The sequence below is a fragment of the Rattus norvegicus genome, chromosome 4 (genome assembly GCF_036323735.1).
Source record: "Rattus norvegicus strain BN/NHsdMcwi chromosome 4, GRCr8, whole genome shotgun sequence".
Lineage (NCBI taxonomy): Eukaryota > Metazoa > Chordata > Mammalia > Rodentia > Muridae > Rattus > Rattus norvegicus.
In genome coordinates this window covers 8988164-9008273 of record NC_086022.1, presented here as the reverse complement: position 1 = coordinate 9008273, position 20110 = coordinate 8988164, and the positions used below count along the sequence as shown (strand labels likewise).

Genomic DNA, 20110 nt, shown 5'->3' with positions numbered 1-20110 from the left:
TTCCTATAATAAGTGGCCCTGTGCAATATTAGTTTCTCTAAGATGCTTAGCTTCTTGGGAGTGGATGGCTGTACCAGTAAAATATTTTAAAATCCCAAAGGAAAGCCCTTTCTCTGTTAACCTTATTAATCTTGCAATGAAGTCAGAATACTTCCAGCCCTTAAAGCTGGGATGCACAAGGTGATTAAGTGACCACTCCCCCTGTGCCCAGTTCTTCTCCTGGCTGATTCAGTGTCACTTAGCAACACCATTCTGCACAAGCTCTAGAGGCCACTGTCAACCCATTACCTCAGCAAAGGATACTGGGAGAGTGGTGGGGCAGGATGAGCATTCTTCCCATTGACTTCCTCCTCTGAACATCACAGAGCTTGTGGTGTGAGCTACATTCAAATATAGTGTTTCTTAGCAACTATACAGCACGAAAGGCTTCAGGAAATGGTCAAGAACATGTGTCTCATGACTGAAATAAACCACTAGTAAAAAGTAAATAACACTGTGACTTTTGAATCACTGTAAGGGATTCACAAGACCAGTTGATTTCTTTAAGTATTTGTAAAATTATTCTTTGTGAGGACTATTGGCAGCTAATGACTGTTGGAGGAGGAGACATATTTCCTCAGTGACGTTGCCACTGTGGCAGTAAATAATGTGCTACATATGCTCATGCAGCAGTTCTAATTAAACTCAAGGACACACACACACACACACACACACACACACACACACACGTGCGCGCGCATAAGGATATGATCATCCTATGGGGCCTTCTGGGGTAAAGAAGGTTTTCAGTGGGAGAGGGATGGGAGAAGGCAGTGGTGTGAAAATGACTAAAATTCATTGTATACCCTTGAGGCTGTCAACAATAGACAAATTTAAAAACTGCAAGCCAATCAGTGGGGCTTCTGGGCTACACTTCAGGTAAGACTATCATTACATCACTTGGAAGTTCAGTTCCACAGCTTCTGCATATGTGCTTCTATGGAGGTACATCCCAGAAGAAAGTGTGGAGATTTTCCAGTTAACTGCCCCGCTCAAAAAGTTGTCAGGAACCCCATGATCTAACACCTTCAACAGAGTAGCTTTTAAATTGCTTGCTAAATAAGAGGGCTCATGAAAGAACTGGAACAATACAGCTAGCCACCCACCCCAAGCTGAGACTGCAAGACCTTGGTTCACAGTCTCCCCTTTTGGAGACTGTGGATCTCTCAATGTCCTGGTTCTCTGATACATTCCCAGGTCATAGGAGAAGATAGATATTTCTTTTAAAAAATCTTAAAAATAAATCGTTAATCTGTTTTTCCCCAAAATGAACCAATAAGCCTTTTCAGATTCTGAAAAACGCTCTCTCCTGAGAGCCCAGTTTAGATGCAGCAGCCCAGGTCTCTCTCCAGGGTCCTGAATTTATTCGCTATTTTCTCTCAGAGTCTGGGAGTCAGCTCTTCCACATTCACATCCAGCTCCTTGGTTGTTTTTTATTGCTTGTTTGTTTCTGTATCTTTTTCATTTTTTAATTTGTAAGAGGAAAATCCAATCCAGACTCAATAAGGTTTGTTTTAAATAATCCAAGAATATCTTCACCCCCAGCTGAGACCTCACTGTTTGCCCCACCACCTCTAGTCAGCTTTGGATCCCACCCACCAACAGCCCAGTGGATACAAAAGGGCTTAAAACAATCCAAACCCCTCTGAGTCATAAGTGGTGTGCACATGAGCCCAACTGTATAATTTATTCACAGAGCATCATGATGAAATGCTAAGGCTGTGATCAACCCTCATCTTCTGGACATCTGATTGTTCAATAAATAAGGCAGAACTGGCTCATATTGTGAGTTCATTTTAATACATTTTAAAGTATGGGAAGACTTATAAACAGACAGTCTTCATTTTGGCAAGAATCAGTCTACCAGGCCATATTGCTGCCCATGCTACTAGCTGGACACAGACATGCTATGAACTGAAGGAAGGGCGGCTCTTAGCCAGTTGGGGTTCTCAGGCTGAATAAGCCTGCATTTCTGAGCTCTTACAGCACCCCCAAGTGGTGGCAGCCAGCTCAAAGTTGCTCCTTGTCTGGGGTTTCCGGGTGACTGCAGAAGTTTGATTTCTTCTGTACATGTTTGGTTGCTTTTCATAGATGAGTGAACTCATCAGAGGGACACCAGCCTGAAAGCTGAGAGAGCAGAGTGTACATTGGACTCTTGGCTTGTAATGAAGGAGATGCTGTCCCAAGAGAGGCTGCTGCTGGAGCTGGGGCAGGAAGAAGCATGGGGAAAGGAGAGCAAAGAGAGGAGACTATGAGACTGTGAGATGTCTTTCTCTCTCTCCTGCCTCATACTCTTCTTCTGGGTGAATGCAAAGAACCACAGCACCTAGGTACAGTTCAACATCCGTGCAAGCAAAGCTACAGGACTTAGGCTTGAATCCTATAACCCAACTTCTCTACCATCCTGTTTCAACCCCAGACTCTCTGGAGGGTCTTTAAAAGATACGTTGTGCTTGTTGGCCTGTCCCCTTATGACAACAGTCAAGGTCAACAAATGTGAAATAAGGGGTAAAATTCGCATGCAAGGCAAAGACCTTAAACACCCTCTCCCATGTGCAATTCTAAAAGGAAGCACTGCTGAGGAAATAATAGAAGGCACATAGATGCCTTGAGATCAGTTTCCTCCTGGATACCTTGGATATGACAGTCTATGCATATCTACCCAAGCTGGAATTTCTCCCATTGTTTGGATACTCATTCAGATAACCGGGTTTGAAGGCCTGCCTGGCCTGCCTGGCCTGCCTGCTGTTTGCTGGAAGGACATTTCAAGGCTGTGCTGTCTTCTTGTGTCTCTCAGCAATTTTAACCTAGCAAATGTGCCCAATCTTTAGAAACTGTAGCATATATACTGGGCTACCTGCATAACTAGGCCAGGATATGTATCCATGAGCCACAGGTTAGACGCACCTGATTGTACTGCATTTCGAATTAGATTTTACGACACCATGTCAAGGTGTATATTATAGAAGCGTCTTCAAGGGCGAATGGCTTATATGTCTGAAAAGTCTGGAGTGCTAGTAAGTGTCGGAGTTTTATTTTGTGTATATCTTAATAACTGCTTATGGAATTTCATTCTTGCACACAGTGTATTTTGATAATATGCATTACCTTAATTCCTCCCAGATCCTTTTACTCCTTCTAACTCTGTCTGTGGGACAGTGGACTGTGCCTGGAAACTTGGTAAGGTTGAGCAGGTTGAGTTCCTGGCACCCAGGTACCTACCTGAGACAGTAGGTGGCTCCTGCTTCCTGTCAGATTCCTGGCCAGGAACATGTGCCCCACTTCCCACATAGGAAACATGACCTGTGGTCACATAGCCCAGGACAGAGTTCTCCATGCTAATGAGGTACCTAGAGGCCCTGAAGGTTTAGCCAATAAGCATCCCTTCCCAGATATTTCTTCCTGCAAAAGGTATTTAATCTCTGGTCCACCCTGAGAAGGTGGTTTGCACCCATTTTCCACACTGAACAATGAATACACAGTTTGGAAGCAAGGACTGTCTCTTTCGTCAGGAACCCCCATGGGGAGCATGGCGAAGCCTTTGCCCAACAGAGCCAAGTTTCAAAACCTCCTAAAGAAAGCCCCTCTGTGCTCCCAAACAACAACTGCCAAGCTAAGGACTTTCTCAGATGAGCTAAGCTGGAGAGTTCCCCTCCCCCCAGCCCTGGGCTTGTCCTCAGCCCAAGTGCCTCTTCTGTTCTAGGCTCTTCTGAGACTTCCAGTGGCAGTGTCTGGATGTACAGTAGTCTGAGAACTCCCAGCCCTGGCCTCACTGTAGGCCTGTGGACCTTCAACTCCATTCCCAACTTCCTGTGGCCCAACAGGGTCTGGATGTCCAGGAGTTTGGGAGCCCCAGTCCTGGGTTCCTCATCATGGGGCCTTCGAACTCACTACCCTCCATTCCAAACTCAATAAGTTTCTAGCAGTGACTGGATCTCTCTCTCTCTCTCTCTCTCTCTCTCTCTCTCTCTCTCTCTCTCTCTCTGTGTGTGTGTGTGTGTGTGTGTGTGTGTGTGTTAGTAAATATGTCTCATTTGTGGCTGAGCACTCTATAGATTATTCTCTCTAGACACTGAGCAGTTGTCAGTTCCTGCTTTAACTGCCTACCACTGCACAATTTCTCTGATGAGCTCTAATAGTTGCTATGATTCCTAAGTACAGAAGTAGTTAAGGCCATGGTGCTATTCTCCAGTCATATACTCCCCCTGCCTCCCCCCAACCCCTGCACTCTGTCCTGTCCAGGGCTGGCATTCTTCTGTGCCCCATCACTCCTGTGTTAGCATACCCCAAAACTGGTTCCCACCCGTTAGAATATGCAAGAGGCTTTCAACACTGAAAGCCACTTCCCTCTACATGCTTCTGTTGAGGGAATTACAGAAACCAAGAGAAGGTCCTCAATTGGAGAAGGGACATTTGGAGAGAAAAAAATTGCCTTAGAAGGCTGACTACATGTGACCATTGTCTTAGTTAGGGTTTCATTGCTGTGAAGAGACACCATGACCAAGGCAACTCTTATAAAGGCAAACCTTTAATTGGCACTGACTGATAGTTTCAGAAGTTTAGTTCATTATCATGGGGCAAGCATGGCAGCATCCAGGCAGACATGGTGCTGGAGAAGGAGCTGAGAGTTCCACATCTTGATCTGAAAGCAGCAGAAAGAGACTGGATTCCTCACTGCATGGAGCTTCAGCATAGGAGACCTCAAAGCCTACAAGCTCAAGGCCACACCTCCTAATAGTGCCACTTTGCATGGGCCAAGCATTCAAATACATGAACCTATGGGGCCAGACTTATTCAAGCCACCAAGGCGTCTACCTTAACTTGAGAATAGACATTCTGCTTGGTGGACCGATGGGAAAGCACACGAGTGGCAGGTGTTTAGCGATCAGTATCAAGTGGTGGTTGTGTGATCCAGGTTCGTTTATTTCAGAAAGCAAAACCAAGAGGTTTGGTTTTCTTCAAAATAGCCATCCAAAGGCTTCCCAAGAGCTTTCCAGAGGATTCTGCACACCTCAAATCTAAGGCCAACGAACCATAGATGCTGTCTTTCTAGAACCTGTCCACCGTGAAAAACTAGGTCTGATAAATACCAGAAAGAGGGCATTCTTATGAACCAATAAGAAGAATCTGTAATGGGGGAGGGCAGCTAAAGGCTTCTTTCTCCATGCCTCCTTCTTTGGAGGGTACAAAGTAGAATCCAATTGAGCATGGTAGTGAATATGATTTTCTCAACAACTGAGGAAAATGGCTGGAGAGATGGCTCAGCAGGAAAGATCACCTGCAGATCTTTCAGAGGACCCTTGGTCATTTCCCAGTACTCATACCATGGGGTTCATGACTCCCTGCAACTCCAGTTCTAAGTCTTTGGCACAATCTTCTAACCACCATGGTCATATACATTTGTGTGTGTGTGTGGTGTGTGTGTGTGTGTGTGTGTGTGTGTGTGTGTGTGTACACAATTTTATAAGTGATCAAAGATAGCAATGTGAAGTAGAAGAACATGGGTGGCTTCTGGTGAGCTTCTTCTGGTAGCTACATAAGTTAATTTTAGACATTTTATCAGTCCACTTTCATTCAGCATAGAAACCAAGGCTGGGTGTGGCTTAATCCTCGGATGCTCTACACATCTGAGATGCCATGAATTGTCAATGGCTGCATTGTACTCTGTGGAGAACTCCCTGCAGGTACTTCTGTGTTTTGTCTTAGAATACCTACAACTTCTGTGTTCTATTTTATGCTGTATCTTGAATGTGATAATTTTATGTTACAAAGATAAATTGCTTATTTAAGAAATGCTTAATGACTTGACTGTACTGGAAACCCCAGCACCCCTGATGCCACCCCCACTCATCTCCATCTCATTTGGAGTTGAGCCTGGCTAAGGGGTGCTGGGGTTTCAGAGCACTGAAAGACAGCTGTAAATATGACTTCATTCTTCCGTGACTTTATCCCAAGAGGGCTAGAATCCTTCAAAGCCCTTTGCAAGTGTTAATTTACCCAACTTTCCCCACAGAGATAGAAAGGGCTCTGTAGAAATGATGCCATTTGAGTATTGTTGGGTTATAAAGCAATGTAATGGTGGTGACTGTAGGTGGGATGCTGAGGGGACTAAGGAAATAGGGCTACTGGGAACTCAAATCAAGAGGCAGGAACAAATGGGACCTACCTCATCCTATTGTGGTGCAGAGTGGATCTATTTGTTGCCCTCTGTGAGGAAAAGAGCTGTTCAAACTACAGGCTTACATGACTAATGGATTTATTTAGCCAACTGGCAATTTCTGTTTACCTGTCAAGCAAAATATAAATATAAGTCATTGTAAGGGGAATTACTTTTTTGCGTTCCAAATTACTATGATTTGAAATGCAATTAGCTGTTTAGACAAATCAGTTTTAATCTTTATGAGGAGGAAACTGTTGAGCAGTGGGTGGAGTAGAATGGATAGGGTTGCAGTCCACGGGATTGAATTACCCACAAGAAATGGGCAGCTTCCTTTCGCTTTTATTGTTCCTAATAGAATCTGTTTTCATTAAGGAGAAGCCACCAGCTCTCCTTACAGGCACACCCACATATGCATGAGTCAGGCTATTCACTGACAGCTTTTGCTTTTATTCACGAGGATGTGACCACATGAAGCATACATGTGCTTCACTACCAGCCCATGAACATGAGTATTTACATATAGATACTGTGTTCCACCTCTGTCCACACAATGCACTGAAATTCAAGTAAGTCTACTGAGCTAGCTCAGATGGCAGCAGCCATTGCATAACCTGCAGGTTTGCCATGGACATTTGGAGTGGTTCTTAAGTGACAGTGAAAAATGTAATGACATTGGATTTTTATTCTGAACATTTTAATGGACTTTTACAGAGCAGGTTCAGGAAAATTAAGTTCATAGAAGTCGGTTTTTGACTTAAATATGTTTATTACATTTATTGGTTTTTAATTAAAGACAGGTTTTCTTTATTGAATTAACTAAACAGCAAGGCCACACAGAGGTGCTGATAGCTTCTTAATGGAATCTGTTTGAAAGTAAGCCTTTCCCCCCTTTGCAGTTCTCCCGCTATCTCTGCCAAATTGCATGCATTTTGGCAGAATGGGAGAGGCTCTTCGGTTTTGAAGCACAATGTCAAAATGTCTCTTGAGAAAGGCATCAATAGGAATGGATTCTTCCCTTTCACTCCAGAGGGCAGGTCAACTCAAGGAGAAGATAGTCATGCCCTCCATTCTAGAATGAGCCACTGAGTTAACACCACGTCAATGAGAAAAGGGCTTTTTTAAAAGTTTTTCTCCCCGGGCTGGATAGATGGTTCACTGAGTGAAGATGCTTGTTGCTCCATCTGATCACCTGAGTTCAGTTCATGGGACCCACATAGTGGAAGGAGAAAACTGACTCCTGCAAGTTAGCCTCCACAGGGATGCACACATAAACACTAAATAAATATAATTAACCTTCAGGAGAATCCTTATTGGATCCTTTAAGGACATGGGTCTTTTCTTGAGAATACAGAGCTTGGAGACTCATTCAGTATACACTGGCACTTCAACTTGCCTAGGGTACTTCTTACCCTTGAGTGGTCACTAGGTTTCCACAGAGGGCCATTTCAGAACAGATCTCAAGCTGTCCGTCCAGCTCTTTGTTTGGATGGGTCTAGAATGAGTATAACCCTAGCATCTGTAGAATGGGTGTAACTCTAGTACCTGTATTCCTAATATGTCCCCAGTGGAAGCTGGTGCAACTCTACAATTCTCAGTGAGTTGACAATGACCACACTGTAAAAAGGCAGGCTCTGTAAAGAACACACCTGCAATCTGGTTGTTTCTGGCATCACATCCTGATGAGACCAGTAGTGTGTATCTGTGAACAAATGGAGAAGCTGCATCCTTCCATTTTTTAAGGTAAGTATGAGAGTCTACTCATGAAAACCATTCATCTGATAGAGGCCTGTTGTCTGGTCTTCATGACCACAGGTTTGGTTTAGTTCATCATTTCCACTTCACAACACAGCAAAAGCAGCACATAGTAGGCATTCAGATACTTTCTGAGCAAAGACATGAATTGCATGTAGTGTTACTAGGAATGCTCTTTCAGTGGGTGCACAGACTGGGCTGTTGTTGTTGTTGTTGTTGTTGTTGTTGTTGTTGTTGTTGTTTAGTTAGCTATCAATCATGGCATGCTTTGTAACAAATTAACCCCGAATGCAGCTGATTATACATGAAGTTATCCAAGCCTTGGTTCTATGCTAATGAACTGGAGTTTGGCTGCTCCACACTAAGCACAGCTAGATGCCTTTTCTCTGTGCTTCTCTAATGCATGGCATGACCACAGCTTAGGAATTGGGTCCAGGTACAAGTGGCAGCAGCTAACATGGGGCAAGTGTCCTTATAGTGTAAAGGTCAGTCAGTGACACAGGTGCCCACCAGGTCTCTGCCTGCAGCATGCTCATTCCTGCATGTCAGTCACATAGCCAATCCCAAGGTCATCAGTCAGGCAAAGGTCATAGCTCTGAAACTCTTGTGGGTGAGAGGATGTCTGCTAGCTAATAGCCCAGTCTGTCATGGTTTGAGTATGGAAATGATGGCTTGCCTCAAAGATGAATCGTAAGGCTAGAAATAAATGGCTTACAATTAGAGTCCTGTGTATTCAACTTTACTGAGGTCTCTTACTTTCTTCCCAACCCCTCCTCTCCAAAAATGAGCAGTTGAAGAAAACATCACTCAAATGCAGAAAGAATTGAAGAGAGATTAAAACTTGGCTGGTGCAAGGCCCTGGGTTCGGTCCCCAGCTCCAAAAAAAAGAACCAAAAAAAAAAAAAAAAAAAAAAACTTGGCTGGTTTTACAGCAAGTTTTTAATTGAGTTAAAGTACGTCTTTTTCTTTAAAACATATTGATATTTAAATATGTTGAATAGTTGAGAAATAGTTAGATTCCCACTTTGCCTTTCAGACTTTCTGAGTGCAGAATTTACCAACTCCTTTGTGTGATTATGTATGTCTGTCCCTGTTGGGAATCTGCAGCGTCTACAGCCTAGCTCCTTCTTACTAGTCATCTTGTAAAAGCAGGCAGATATAGCAGAAGGAGGGTTGGTGATCTGAAGTTAGGAATGTGCTTCTCCTGTGTGTTTTAACACTGTGGATAGCCAGTGTTTGTTTCACTTATCAGAGTGCTCTTATCTGAAAGTACAGATGCCTAATGCCTCGGGAGAGAAGCTCCTTCAGGGTGTGCTACTGTGGCCATTTTGTATCTCCAATATGAGTGGTCAGAAAAAGTCAGAGTCTTTTGAGGTTCCTTTGTTGTCGGTTTAAAACATCTGTAACATCTGCTGCATTGGGTGATGTCTCATGCTTGTTTATAAGCCTATTCCAGGGAACAATGTGCACAGACACAAAATCATAAGGCACAGAGAGAACAGGCAGACATTGGTTTTAAACAGTAACAAGGAGCGCAAATCTTGACTAGAAATAGTCCACAAATAAGCCAACATATTTCATCCATTCACCACAGTGCAGCTTAAGCCTCACATCTGCCTTTCTAGGCAGAAAGGTTTGTTTGAATCTTTCCCCTGGTTATTTAAGGGTTTCATAGTTTAATGTTTTTGTTCCACCTGTTTCTCTCTCTCTCTCTCTCTCTCTCTCTCTCTCTCTCTCTCTCTCTCTCTCTGTGTGTGTGTGTGTGTGTGTGTGTGTGTGTGTTCTTGTGTTCTATAACACACTTGTGGAGGTCAGAGCACAACTTGCAAGAATCAGTTCCATTGTACTGTGTGGGATGTGGGGATTAAATGAAGGTTATCAGGCTTGGTGGCAAATATGCCCATGTAACTGCTGAGCCTTCTCAACTGCCCTAGAGTTTTTATTTCACAAACTGGATGGCCAAAGTCAAGTTGAGCAAGGGTACTTTGACCTATTTCCTCCCAAGACACTACAATCTGTTCAAAAGCCGACTGGCTTTTTTCCCTCACAACACCTCATTCCTTATGTTGTTGGGGAGGGGTTCCCAGGTACCAGACTTGATTAATTACATGTCATAAGCAACAAGTTCATCTTTCTCCAAATCCCTGTTACCCCACTCACAATACAGTATTGGCCTGCTCAGTCTTACAGTGCTGCAGCCTCGCAATATGCTGTGCAGTTTGAGTGCCCACGTGTAGGGGAAGACTGGATCTGCCCGTAAACTACCATAAGTTCATGGCTTCACAGTCAAAACATCCCTTAAAATGGCCCTGCATGCTTTGTGCTCACTGCCGAGGGTCAAAAGAATATGGCCAAGTTGTCCACTTAGCTGTACGCCTCCATCCAAGGGATGCTTTGCACACACATAGCTCTTTCCAGCTCCCGGACCTCTGTTTCTTTCAAGCCAGACTGGTCAGGCTCTGTCTCCTCCCCCTCCCATCTTCTCTGTTTCTCCTTGTTCTTACTCCAGATTTGCCTCTCTGGATAGAAAATTTTACTTTAATTCTTTCCATGATTGTATGTTTTTATGGCTTTTTGTTTCGTAATATGTTTAATATGTTTCATAATAGGAATATGCTTTATTTTCAGAGTAACTTAATTTGAATTTTAAACTTTGACCAAAGTTGAATATTTACAGATTCATCAGAGAAAAATAAGTCTTGAATGTCGAGACAAACTTACCCTTTCTATCAACTTATTGAAGTCACCATTAAATAACCGATTCAATCTGTGTGCTAGCGACATGGCTCAGCTGTTAAGCGCACGTAACACTCTTAAAGAGGACCTGAGTCGAGATTCAAGCACCCATGTCAGGATGCTCACTACTGCCTGTAAGTCTAACTCCAGGAGATCTGACACTTCCAGTCTCCCAGGGTGCCTCCTTCACATGGACATGCTCATGCAGAAACACATAATTACAACAAAAATTAAAGTAGCTCTTTAGAATTCTATCATTAATTCACAATGTTTAACAAGCTCTTATCTATAAAGTTTTGGACACAATAGCCGATATGATTTCTACACTTTGCGTAAGTGTATTAACATATCAAAGTTATTGCTCCTCTTGTAGAACAGTGACCATGTGTCCTTCATGTAGAATAAGAAAGACACCAGGGACATCCATGGCAGTAAAGTCAGAATCCTCAGCTGCAGTGGATGTGAACCCCTGCGAGGCCCTTCCTAGCAGAGCAACCTTCCTTGTGAAGGTCTGGGAGCCAGGGCTTCCTGGATGGCACTTTTAGTGTAATGTTCTTATAATCATTCAGTGATTAATGCGAATGTGGTATGGTGGGCAGCGTTCTCCCACCCCAGACTTTTAGTGGTGTTCCACACTTAACAAGTCCTGCAGCAGCTGGAGTGCAGCCTGAAACACTTTCTGTTTCTTCATAAAGGGGAATGTCTCTCATATGCTTTCGTACCCGTGGATTCGAGGTGGACCCAACAGCTGTGGCTCACAGGATAGGCCAACAAAATTCTATAGAAAATGAACCTCTGCGTTGAGAACTTGGGAAAGAGAGGCTGGAAGGAATGGTAGGCAGTTACAGCAGAAGCCAGAGTTAACCAGTACAGCCCAGCTTCCTCCACCTGAGGGCTCTGGAGGGGGCTCGCTGCGCTTGAGCCGCGGAGCACTGGAGGTCCTCTGCCAGCCAGTCCCTCTGAGTTGCTGTCTGCCCTATGTTTTTAAATTTCTCAGCATTAACTGGGAAGCTGGAGAGGCTCATGGAGCACCACGGGGTGGAGGGTGAAGTCAAATGGACTCACTGTTCGTGTGTGTGTGTGTGTGTGTGTGTGTGTGTGTGTGTGTGTGTGTGTGTGTGTGTGTGTGTGTGTGTGTGTGTGTGTAGTGGGGGCAGCTGAAACTCTGGGCAGTTGTTAGAATTCCTGTGAGTCTCTTCAAAGTCCCAACCCATGGTGATGTTGGGGCATGGAATGAGATAGCTTTTCCAAGTTTAACCACAAAGGTCTGCATCAGGAGATGGAGGAGGTGGAGTAGCCAAAAGCTAGTAGTGGCCAGAAGCCCAAGAAAAACATGGGTTCCAGAAGCCTACAGGGAGGAATCAGGAAGCAAGAAGAGGGAGATGGCAGACACGGCCTAGACTAACAGTCAGACACAATTTGCGCATCTCTCCACACGGGGGCACTTGAGCACGCTCGAATGCACCAAAATGAGTTTGTTATTGGAAGCCCTGTGTGCTGCACAGCACTTAGTGTCAAAGGGTCCCTTTCACTGCGTCTCAATGCCAAAATGGGGTGGAACAAGGTTTGGAAAGATTGTTGACCTCCAAGCGCTTTAGCATTTCCCTGTATTTACACACAGACAGGCAGGCTGGAGCCAGAAGTACCCTGGAAAGGCGTTATTCCTGAAGCTTGAACTAGGCCTGACCAGGAGTTCTGTCGCCTGTTCTAGACTTGCCTTTCCTTCTTCAGAAGATCAAAAGAAAAAAAAATTTTTTTTTATCCTAGGTGATGGAAGGAGGGCGGGTCCGGGAACAAATGCTTCCCTGCGCCTACTCCTTACAGGCCTCCCTTCTTTTCCATGGCTCCTTCAATGCCCTTCAACTGCATTCCTACCCCAGGATCTCCAGGGTCTTTGTCAAAGTTTACCAAAGACCCAAAGCCAGGAGAACATTACTAGGTGGGAGTACCTGCTCTCGCCCAGCTCTGAACCCCCACCTCCAGCTTCCTGGGACTGGAACTCACCAGGTGCCATCACCACAGCGGAAGCTGGGTACCCTGCTGAGAAGGGAGAGGAGGAGCTGCAAGGGGCCAGGGCGGGACCTGAAGATGAGCTGGTATCTAGGTGTTGCCAAATAATGGGGCCTAGACATCCCCCCTCCCTTGGTGTGCTTCTGGTGTTTTCCCTTTCTTCCATCTCTTTGGTAAGGCCGAACGTGGCCGTGGCAAGGACTTTAAAAAAAAAAAAAAAAGCAAAGCAGAAAGAGAAAGCGATCACTCCGACCCCTGGCTTCCGTGCCGCCGGGGAGGGGGCGGAGAAGCTGAGCCAGGCAGAGTCGCTCAGCACCCAGGCGACTCGACTCGCGAGTGGCGCGGAGCGGCAGGGCTCGTCTTTTTTCTTTCTCCACCGCCTCCTTTTCCCCCCTTCTCCCTTTTCTGTTGGAGGGGGTGGGGAGAGGAAAGAGAGACAGAGAGAAAGGAAATTTTTTTTTCCGAAGCATCCTAACCAGTGAGCTAGCGCAGAGCGGCGGCCCATGGCTTCGCTGTACCAAAGGTTCACCGGCAAGATCAACACCTCGCGCTCCTTCCCGGCGCCCCCGGAGGCCAGTCACCTTCTGGGTGGCCAGGGGCCGGAGGAGGACGCCGGCTCGAAGCCCCTCGGGCCGCAGGCGCAGGCGGTGGCACCTCGGGAGCGCGGCGGTGCTGGTGGCCGGCCCCGGTTCCAGTACCAGGCGCGGAGCGACTGTGACGAGGAGGACGTAAGAGCATCGTGGTGGGTGGGTGGCGGGGGTGGGAGCATCGGAGGGATGCACAGGCCTGACGAGTCCTAAGGGTCTCGGGGTCCCCTGCGTCTCTCTTTGCGTTCTCTCCTGCTGTGCAAGAGCGTGTTCAGACTCTCTCCTTGGCTCCTGAGCTCAGTCACCAAGATCCCGAGCAGATCTGTGTGGTGGTGGTGGCTAGGAGTTGGTAGCTGGAACAGGAAGGGTTTAGGAGCTGCGCCTGCTGGGATGTGGACTATGCTTGGAATTCGCTAGATGCGTGGATGTCTGTTTGTAACCACAGCCTGCTGTGGTTCTCAAGGAGGGAATTAGATGTGTGTATGCTAGGAGTTGTGTTTTAGGTTTATTTTCCTGCTTTATGGCTCAGGGAACAGCTAGTTCGGGCTGCTTTTATCTTCCTACCACTTGTCACTGCAACTATCCAAACGAGGTGGCCCTTCTCTCCTCTCCACTCTGCCCCCTTTTCACTGTCCCCAGACACCTTCTCTCTACACCCATAGGATTAGACCTACGGTGCCCTTTTTAAAAAGTCCTAGCTTCAGAGCCCAGGCCTAATACAGCTCTCACCGCGCAAGCTGATCGGGGTGGCAAGCTGTGGTCCAGCAACTCTACCTGGACCATGCTCCTTCCTTAAGAAGTTCTCAGATAGGTCTCTTCCTCTTGAGGCTGGAAGTCTGGACTTCAAAGACTGAATTTGCATATCCACCTAGTAATAAAGGATTCTTTCAGGGTACGGGTGGCCACAGAAATAGGTCAAAGGTCTTGTACTGATACCTCCCAGCAGTCTGTGTCACTAGGGCCTTTAGGGACGGAGAATTTAAAAGGCAACTCGCAGTTGAGCCCTCAGGCAGGCAGGTCTGGTTTGGCTGCAGCAGCCTGTAGAGACCAGCCCGTAGAGACAGCTGTGCAACGTCTGAGGGGTTACTGGGTTCCTTTTCAGTGTGGTTCTGTAGCACCTGGGTCACTGCACAAACCTCTTAGTCTCCTTCACTCTTACAGAGAAGGGCAGCACGTCACCCTGGAGGGACCAGGAAGTGTGACCATGAGACATGTAGGGTCTCATGTAGCAAGACTTTAGTTAAGTTTTGGCGCAAGAGATCTACAGGAGCGATAATGTTCCCATGAGTGTTGGGGTCTCAAGTGCCACATCTTACATGGGAGGCCATGCTACCGTTAATTGTTGGTTTTGTGTTGTTTTATGATGACATAGGAACTGCCACAGAAGTGACAGGAGTTGGTGTGAGACCCACCCACAGCTATGCACTATGCATTTTTTTTCCTGGTCATTTCCAGAGTCCCCTGGCTATAAAAAGATGCCACAGACCAATGTCCCTCACTCCCCTGGACCAGTCTTGAGGAAAAGGGACAAATTATTGACATCTGATTTAAAGAACTAGAATTCTTTGAGGGTAGTATTGAGCAACAAATAATTCTGGAGCGTTCTGTTTACTTAGCATCTTGTGGACATAACTGGGTTGCAATTCAGGCAAGAAACACACACACACACACACACACACACACACTGAAATCTGGCTTAAAAGCTTTGGATTATGGGTCTGGAGTGAGTTTGCTTTGCTAAGCAGGCTCTAGATGTCGCTAGCAGAAAGGACAGACCGTGCAGGGAGCACCAGCTGGTCTCCGCCCATCTGGATTGGGTCTGTTTGTTTGTTTTTTAAGATCCTAGTGCAGAGCTGGCAGCTCCCTCTTTTCATTCTGATGCACAGCTAGAACTGCTTCTCAGGCACATCTGAGGGCAGCATCAGAGCAGGGTATTGGAGTTTGACATCCACCATGAGAGTTCTGAAGGGTGCCTTCCTCCAACTCAGATACACCAAGTTCCAACACTCTGTGTCCTGCAAAAACAAGAAATGTGTATATGTGTGCAACCATGCACACGGGCATTGGCCAAGTGTGTTTAGGGTTCTGTGGTGTATGTTTTTCCATTATTAGGTTATAATAAGCAAATACCCTTTCTACAAAGTAGCAGTTGTGTGGGATGAAGAAGCATGGAGGGGGGTGTTCATCGGGAGTTTTGTAGTTAGTATAACTGGCATGTGGAGGAGTCATGATACGTGAGTAGATTTTAGCTGCTCTAACCACAAAATCAACGCAAATAGTCATGTGAGGTGATGAACAGGTTGGCTTACATTCTCATCAACCTTCTCACTTCCTATATGAGAAGCACCATGGTATTTACTTCCAAGGAAGCATTAAGTTTCAGATGTAGAGTTGAACTAATAACATAAAGTTAAATGTAGCCTCAGTTTTAAAAATTCCCTTTTTAAAACTGGCAAAACATGTACCAAGAGACAAACACACAAATAAAACCATCTTTTTTCCAAGAACAGAGGCTACAGTTTGCTTACAATTAAAGGTAACTGATAAAGTTCTTGTGTTTAAAAAGACTGCTAGGTATGACTCCTGTTACATACCACCACCCCCTCAAAACCAGAAAGCAGATATGTGACTGTTTTGGACCACTTTGCTTTGCTCAGGAACACGCTGTGTGTGTGTGTGTGTGTGTGTGTGTGTGTGTGTGTGTGTGTGTGTGTATGTGTGTGTGTCTTTTTCCCTGAGGAGCTCAGGGATCCCTCTGGAGCTGTCCAGAGTGCTGAAATCTCTCTGCATTAGCTCATAGTAAAATCTCCATCGCTTGTGTCTGAGTGAGCAGACTTAATACTAGACTGGTGACCTCATCCTGAATCTGTGTTCTGCCAGTCAGGCACATCTGTTGCAGTATGTAGTGTCTTAGTTGTCTTTCTGTTGCTGAGATAAAACACTGAACAAAACCACTTTGGGGGAGAAAGGGTTTATTTAAGTTTACAAATCTCAGGTCATAATCCATTACTAAGGAAAGTCAGGGTAGGAACCTGGAGGCAGTAACTGAAGCAGAAGCCAAGGAGGAACACTTCCTGCTTCTCATGCCTTGCTCAGTCTTTATCTTACACATCCTAGGGCCACAGCCAAAGGGTAACACCATCACTTTGGACTGGGTCCTCCTACATCAATTGCTAGTCAAGAAAATGCCCCACAGAATAGCTGACAGCCCAACCTGATGGACAAATTCTTCAATTGGTGTTCTTTGTCCCAGATGACCTGAACTGGTAGTGTCCTGTTGCCAAAAACATACAAACAAACAAAAACTGCAGTTTCCCTGTCCCAGGTATCTGATGCTGGTAAGTCACATATCTTTAGTATGCATTAGGTTTTACATTATCTTACCCTTAGACCCAGAAATGGAGAAGGGAGATAAAAAATTGTATAGTACATAAGCATGTTCACAAACAAACATAAAGACTGAGAAAAGACTCCACACGTAAAAAGCTTGCCACACAAGGACAAAGACCTTCTTTTTTTAAAATTATTTTCACATTTATTAATAACGATTTTAAATTTTAAATACATTTGGTCATAGTGACAAAGACCTTCTTATCCCTCGAACCCATATAGAAGTTTACCACAGTAGAGTACCTGACTAGAATCTCAGTGGTCCTATATAGGGATAGGTGGTAGAGTGAGGAGAATCCTCAGAAGCCTGTGGGCTGGATATCCTGGTGCATGCCATAGCAAACGAGGAGAGGCACTGACTCAAATAAAGTGAAAAGAAAGGAGTAACACCTGAAGCTGTTCTCCAACCTCCAAAGAAGCACTGTGCTGCACCCCTGTTTTCCTGTCTGTCTTTCTTTCTGTCTGTCTGTCTCTTATACATTCTTTAAAAATTAAGTAAAATAAGAAATTATTTGCATGATTGAGAGCAGGTGACTTCCACAGAGTTTAAGAGAGTTGTAGAGACTCGCCCAGATAAAAATCTAATAAAATGTGCACAGACACTCCTACACTAACATTAAGGGTCTAGTGGTGAACAAAGAAATAACCCAACTGCATATACTATGACACTGTTTATAATCAATGACCTATTACTTGTGCAGGTCCACAGACAGCCCCTTTATGACCTGTAACCTGTGCAGGTCCACAGACAGCCTCTTTGGATGGTATCGTGGTTAATCACAACAACTAAATTGATGGAATCTGGAATAGCCTGAAAGAGAGGCCACGGGGTATACCTGTGGGGGGTTATTTTAATTTTGGTTGAATTAGTTGAGTTGGGTAGACCCACCCAACATAAGCATTGCCATTCCCTAGACTAAGATCATATATAAAAAGGAGAAAGTGAACTGAGGACCAGCCTTCAGCAGTCTGAAGCCTGACTTGGATGCCATGTGACTGTTTATCTCAAACTCCATTGGTGTGCCTTCTCTGCCACAATAAAGTGCACCCTGAAAATGTGATTGAAAAGCAACCTTTTCTCCCTTAGATTGCTACTGTCAAGGTGTTTCAGCACAGTGACAAGAAACTAAGATGGTGGGGCTGTCCTAGAATCTTTCATTTGTAATCAGTTTCCTTGTCAATTTTACACTTATTTAAACAAAGCCAATTAGTTGGAAACCCCCTTTGAGAAGCCATTAGTCAATTTTATTTAAAAATCATTGTGTAGAGTTAAAAATAAGTTGAGTCTTAAAAGCTGCTGAAAGTTGCTTTTAGTGAAATTTGGTGACTTGCTGTTGGAATTAACTGTGACTCATTTTAAAATATCAGCGTTTGTCAGGATTGTCCTTGAATGTTCCTCTCCGGTCTCTGCAATGGCTTTAGGGGTCTTACACACTGCCACTGTGGTCCTCCTGCAGTGGCAAGGCTTCCTTCATTCTTGGTGACTCAGATTTTCCTAATGATGTTAACGTGCCGGCAGCCTGATTTTAAAACCACAAACCAGTCAAAGCTGAGATTCAATGACAGCCACTACCCATGATGTCAGTCAGCCCAACAGGCCAAGTTCTCCATTCTGCATGTCCTCTTTAGCCCTGAGCCCATCTTATATTTCCTCTGCCCTGATCCTTCAGTGGTGTGATATCTTATGCCCTTGGGACTTGTCAGTTTTGTGACTGGCTTCTTAAGCAGCTTGGTACCACAAAAATGTCCATATATTCTGAATATTTTTTTTACCAGTGTTGTGATTTTTTTGTTTCTCCAAACATGATTTTTAAAAATGACTAAACATTCCTTCAGTCTTCTCCTTCCCAGGACCCCCTCATCATGACATTAGCAATACCTAGGATACCTACTCCCAGAATGGGTACATGGAAGAAGGGGTCATTTGGAGCTGTGACCAAGAAGGCACCCAGTGCTGCAGTGTACCTTAATCTGGACATCAGTAGGGGCTGCAGGGCAGGTGTACTGTGGGGGTGCTCACTGGACCTAGTAGCTACAGGGATAGTTTATTACCTTCTGCAAACAACCAAATGTAAGGGGGAAGTCCAGAGTCTCACCCCTCCCCTGGCATGCTTTCTCCTTTTCCCCACAACTCTCATACATGGGTCTTGATACTAGTTCCTGTTCCTGTCCGCAGCAGTCTTTGCCTCATCTGACTTGGGTGGAGATTCACATTCTGAGTGTGGCTATGACATGGCCTGCACACAGGATGACATAGGCGTGCTGTCCACCTCATGATGAGATGTCAGTGCAGTCACATGACTTTTCTTTTGTCTTGGTGCCATCCTAACTTCTGTTCTAGAGGACAACCACTCTGCTTCTCAAAGCTTTGGGCCTTGTGCTTTTCACAGCACTGTGTGAATCCCCCCTCCTTCCTCTTCTCCCTCCTTCTCTTCTGTTCCTACCCCCTCCATGGCCTCTCCCTCCCTCCATCTCCCTATCTCTTCCTGCCCTCCTCTTTTGATCCCTTTCTGATCTCGCTCTTAGTCCTTTGGTAAATTCTTCTATTCTCCTGCCCTTTAAAGTTTGGATGTCTGCTGTCTATTTCTCCCCTTCCATGCTTTCTTCATGCAAAGGGGACATGGCGTGTCCTGTGGCTCTCACCAGAGATTATGCAGACAGCTGTGTTACCCAGGATGCACTTCTCTGAAGATAATCTGCCTTTATTTTTGAAGTGGGTAATTCTAGAGTTGCAAGGGCTGTGGAATAACTGATTGCTCTACTAAGCTCTCTTAAGACATGTCAACAGCTTTGGAGATTATAACAGAATATCTGCATGAATAAGTCACTAATTACAATTGAAACGGCATAAGCTCACAAAAGCCACATTCCCCGTGTCCAGGTTTCTTTCTTGTAATACAATTTTCATTGGGTGAGCTATGAAGCCCCCCTTATCTTCCTGTCACACCATCTCATATCTCAGTGCTGGACATAATATTTTATTAAATATATTTTAAAAATCTAAATTTTATTTAAAATTTTACTGTAGAATGTATTTAACACTGGAAACACCAGTGCTCAGGTAAAGCAAATGGTCACTTAGCTTCACTATAAATTCTTTCAATAAAAATTGGTTGGAGTTATGCTATGTGCATAGCAAGGACATACAAAATTCTTCCCTCCAAGGGGAGCTCAGAGAATTAGGGAATGAGGGAAGGAAGGAGGGAGAATTCACACTGTACTGTAAAAAGTGTAAGGCCCAAGCAGGAAGCTGAAGAGCTGTGGAAAACTAGCACATTGCCCTGCACAAAGATGTAGAGTGAGGAGAAGCCAAACACAGGCTCAAAGATGCCTCCCCTTTGCTCTGCCCCTTCAAGGCGCAGGCAGCACCACTCCGTCCCGTGTCACCTGCAAGGTCTACCTGCACGGTCGCCTGAGATGGGAGCAACACAGGACA

At 45.1% G+C, this 20110-nt stretch overlaps 1 protein-coding gene across 4 annotated transcripts in view; it reads left to right on the top strand.

Annotated features, from left to right (window-relative positions):
- The window catches only part of Dpp6 (dipeptidyl peptidase like 6), a 919475-nt gene that overhangs the window by 234421 nt on the left and 664944 nt on the right, over positions 1-20110 (top strand). Inside the window, exon 1 of one of the 4 annotated variants that reach the window (XM_063285681.1) lies at positions 5931-13425. The exons of 2 other annotated variants lie outside the window; for them this stretch is intronic. In XM_063285681.1, coding sequence (XP_063141751.1) covers positions 13201-13425 — 225 coding nt within the window. In that variant the 5' untranslated portion in view covers positions 5931-13200. Of the gene's footprint in view, positions 1-5930; positions 13426-20110 lie in introns of those variants that run through there. One more of the 4 variants, NM_022850.2, reaches the window with a different exon arrangement.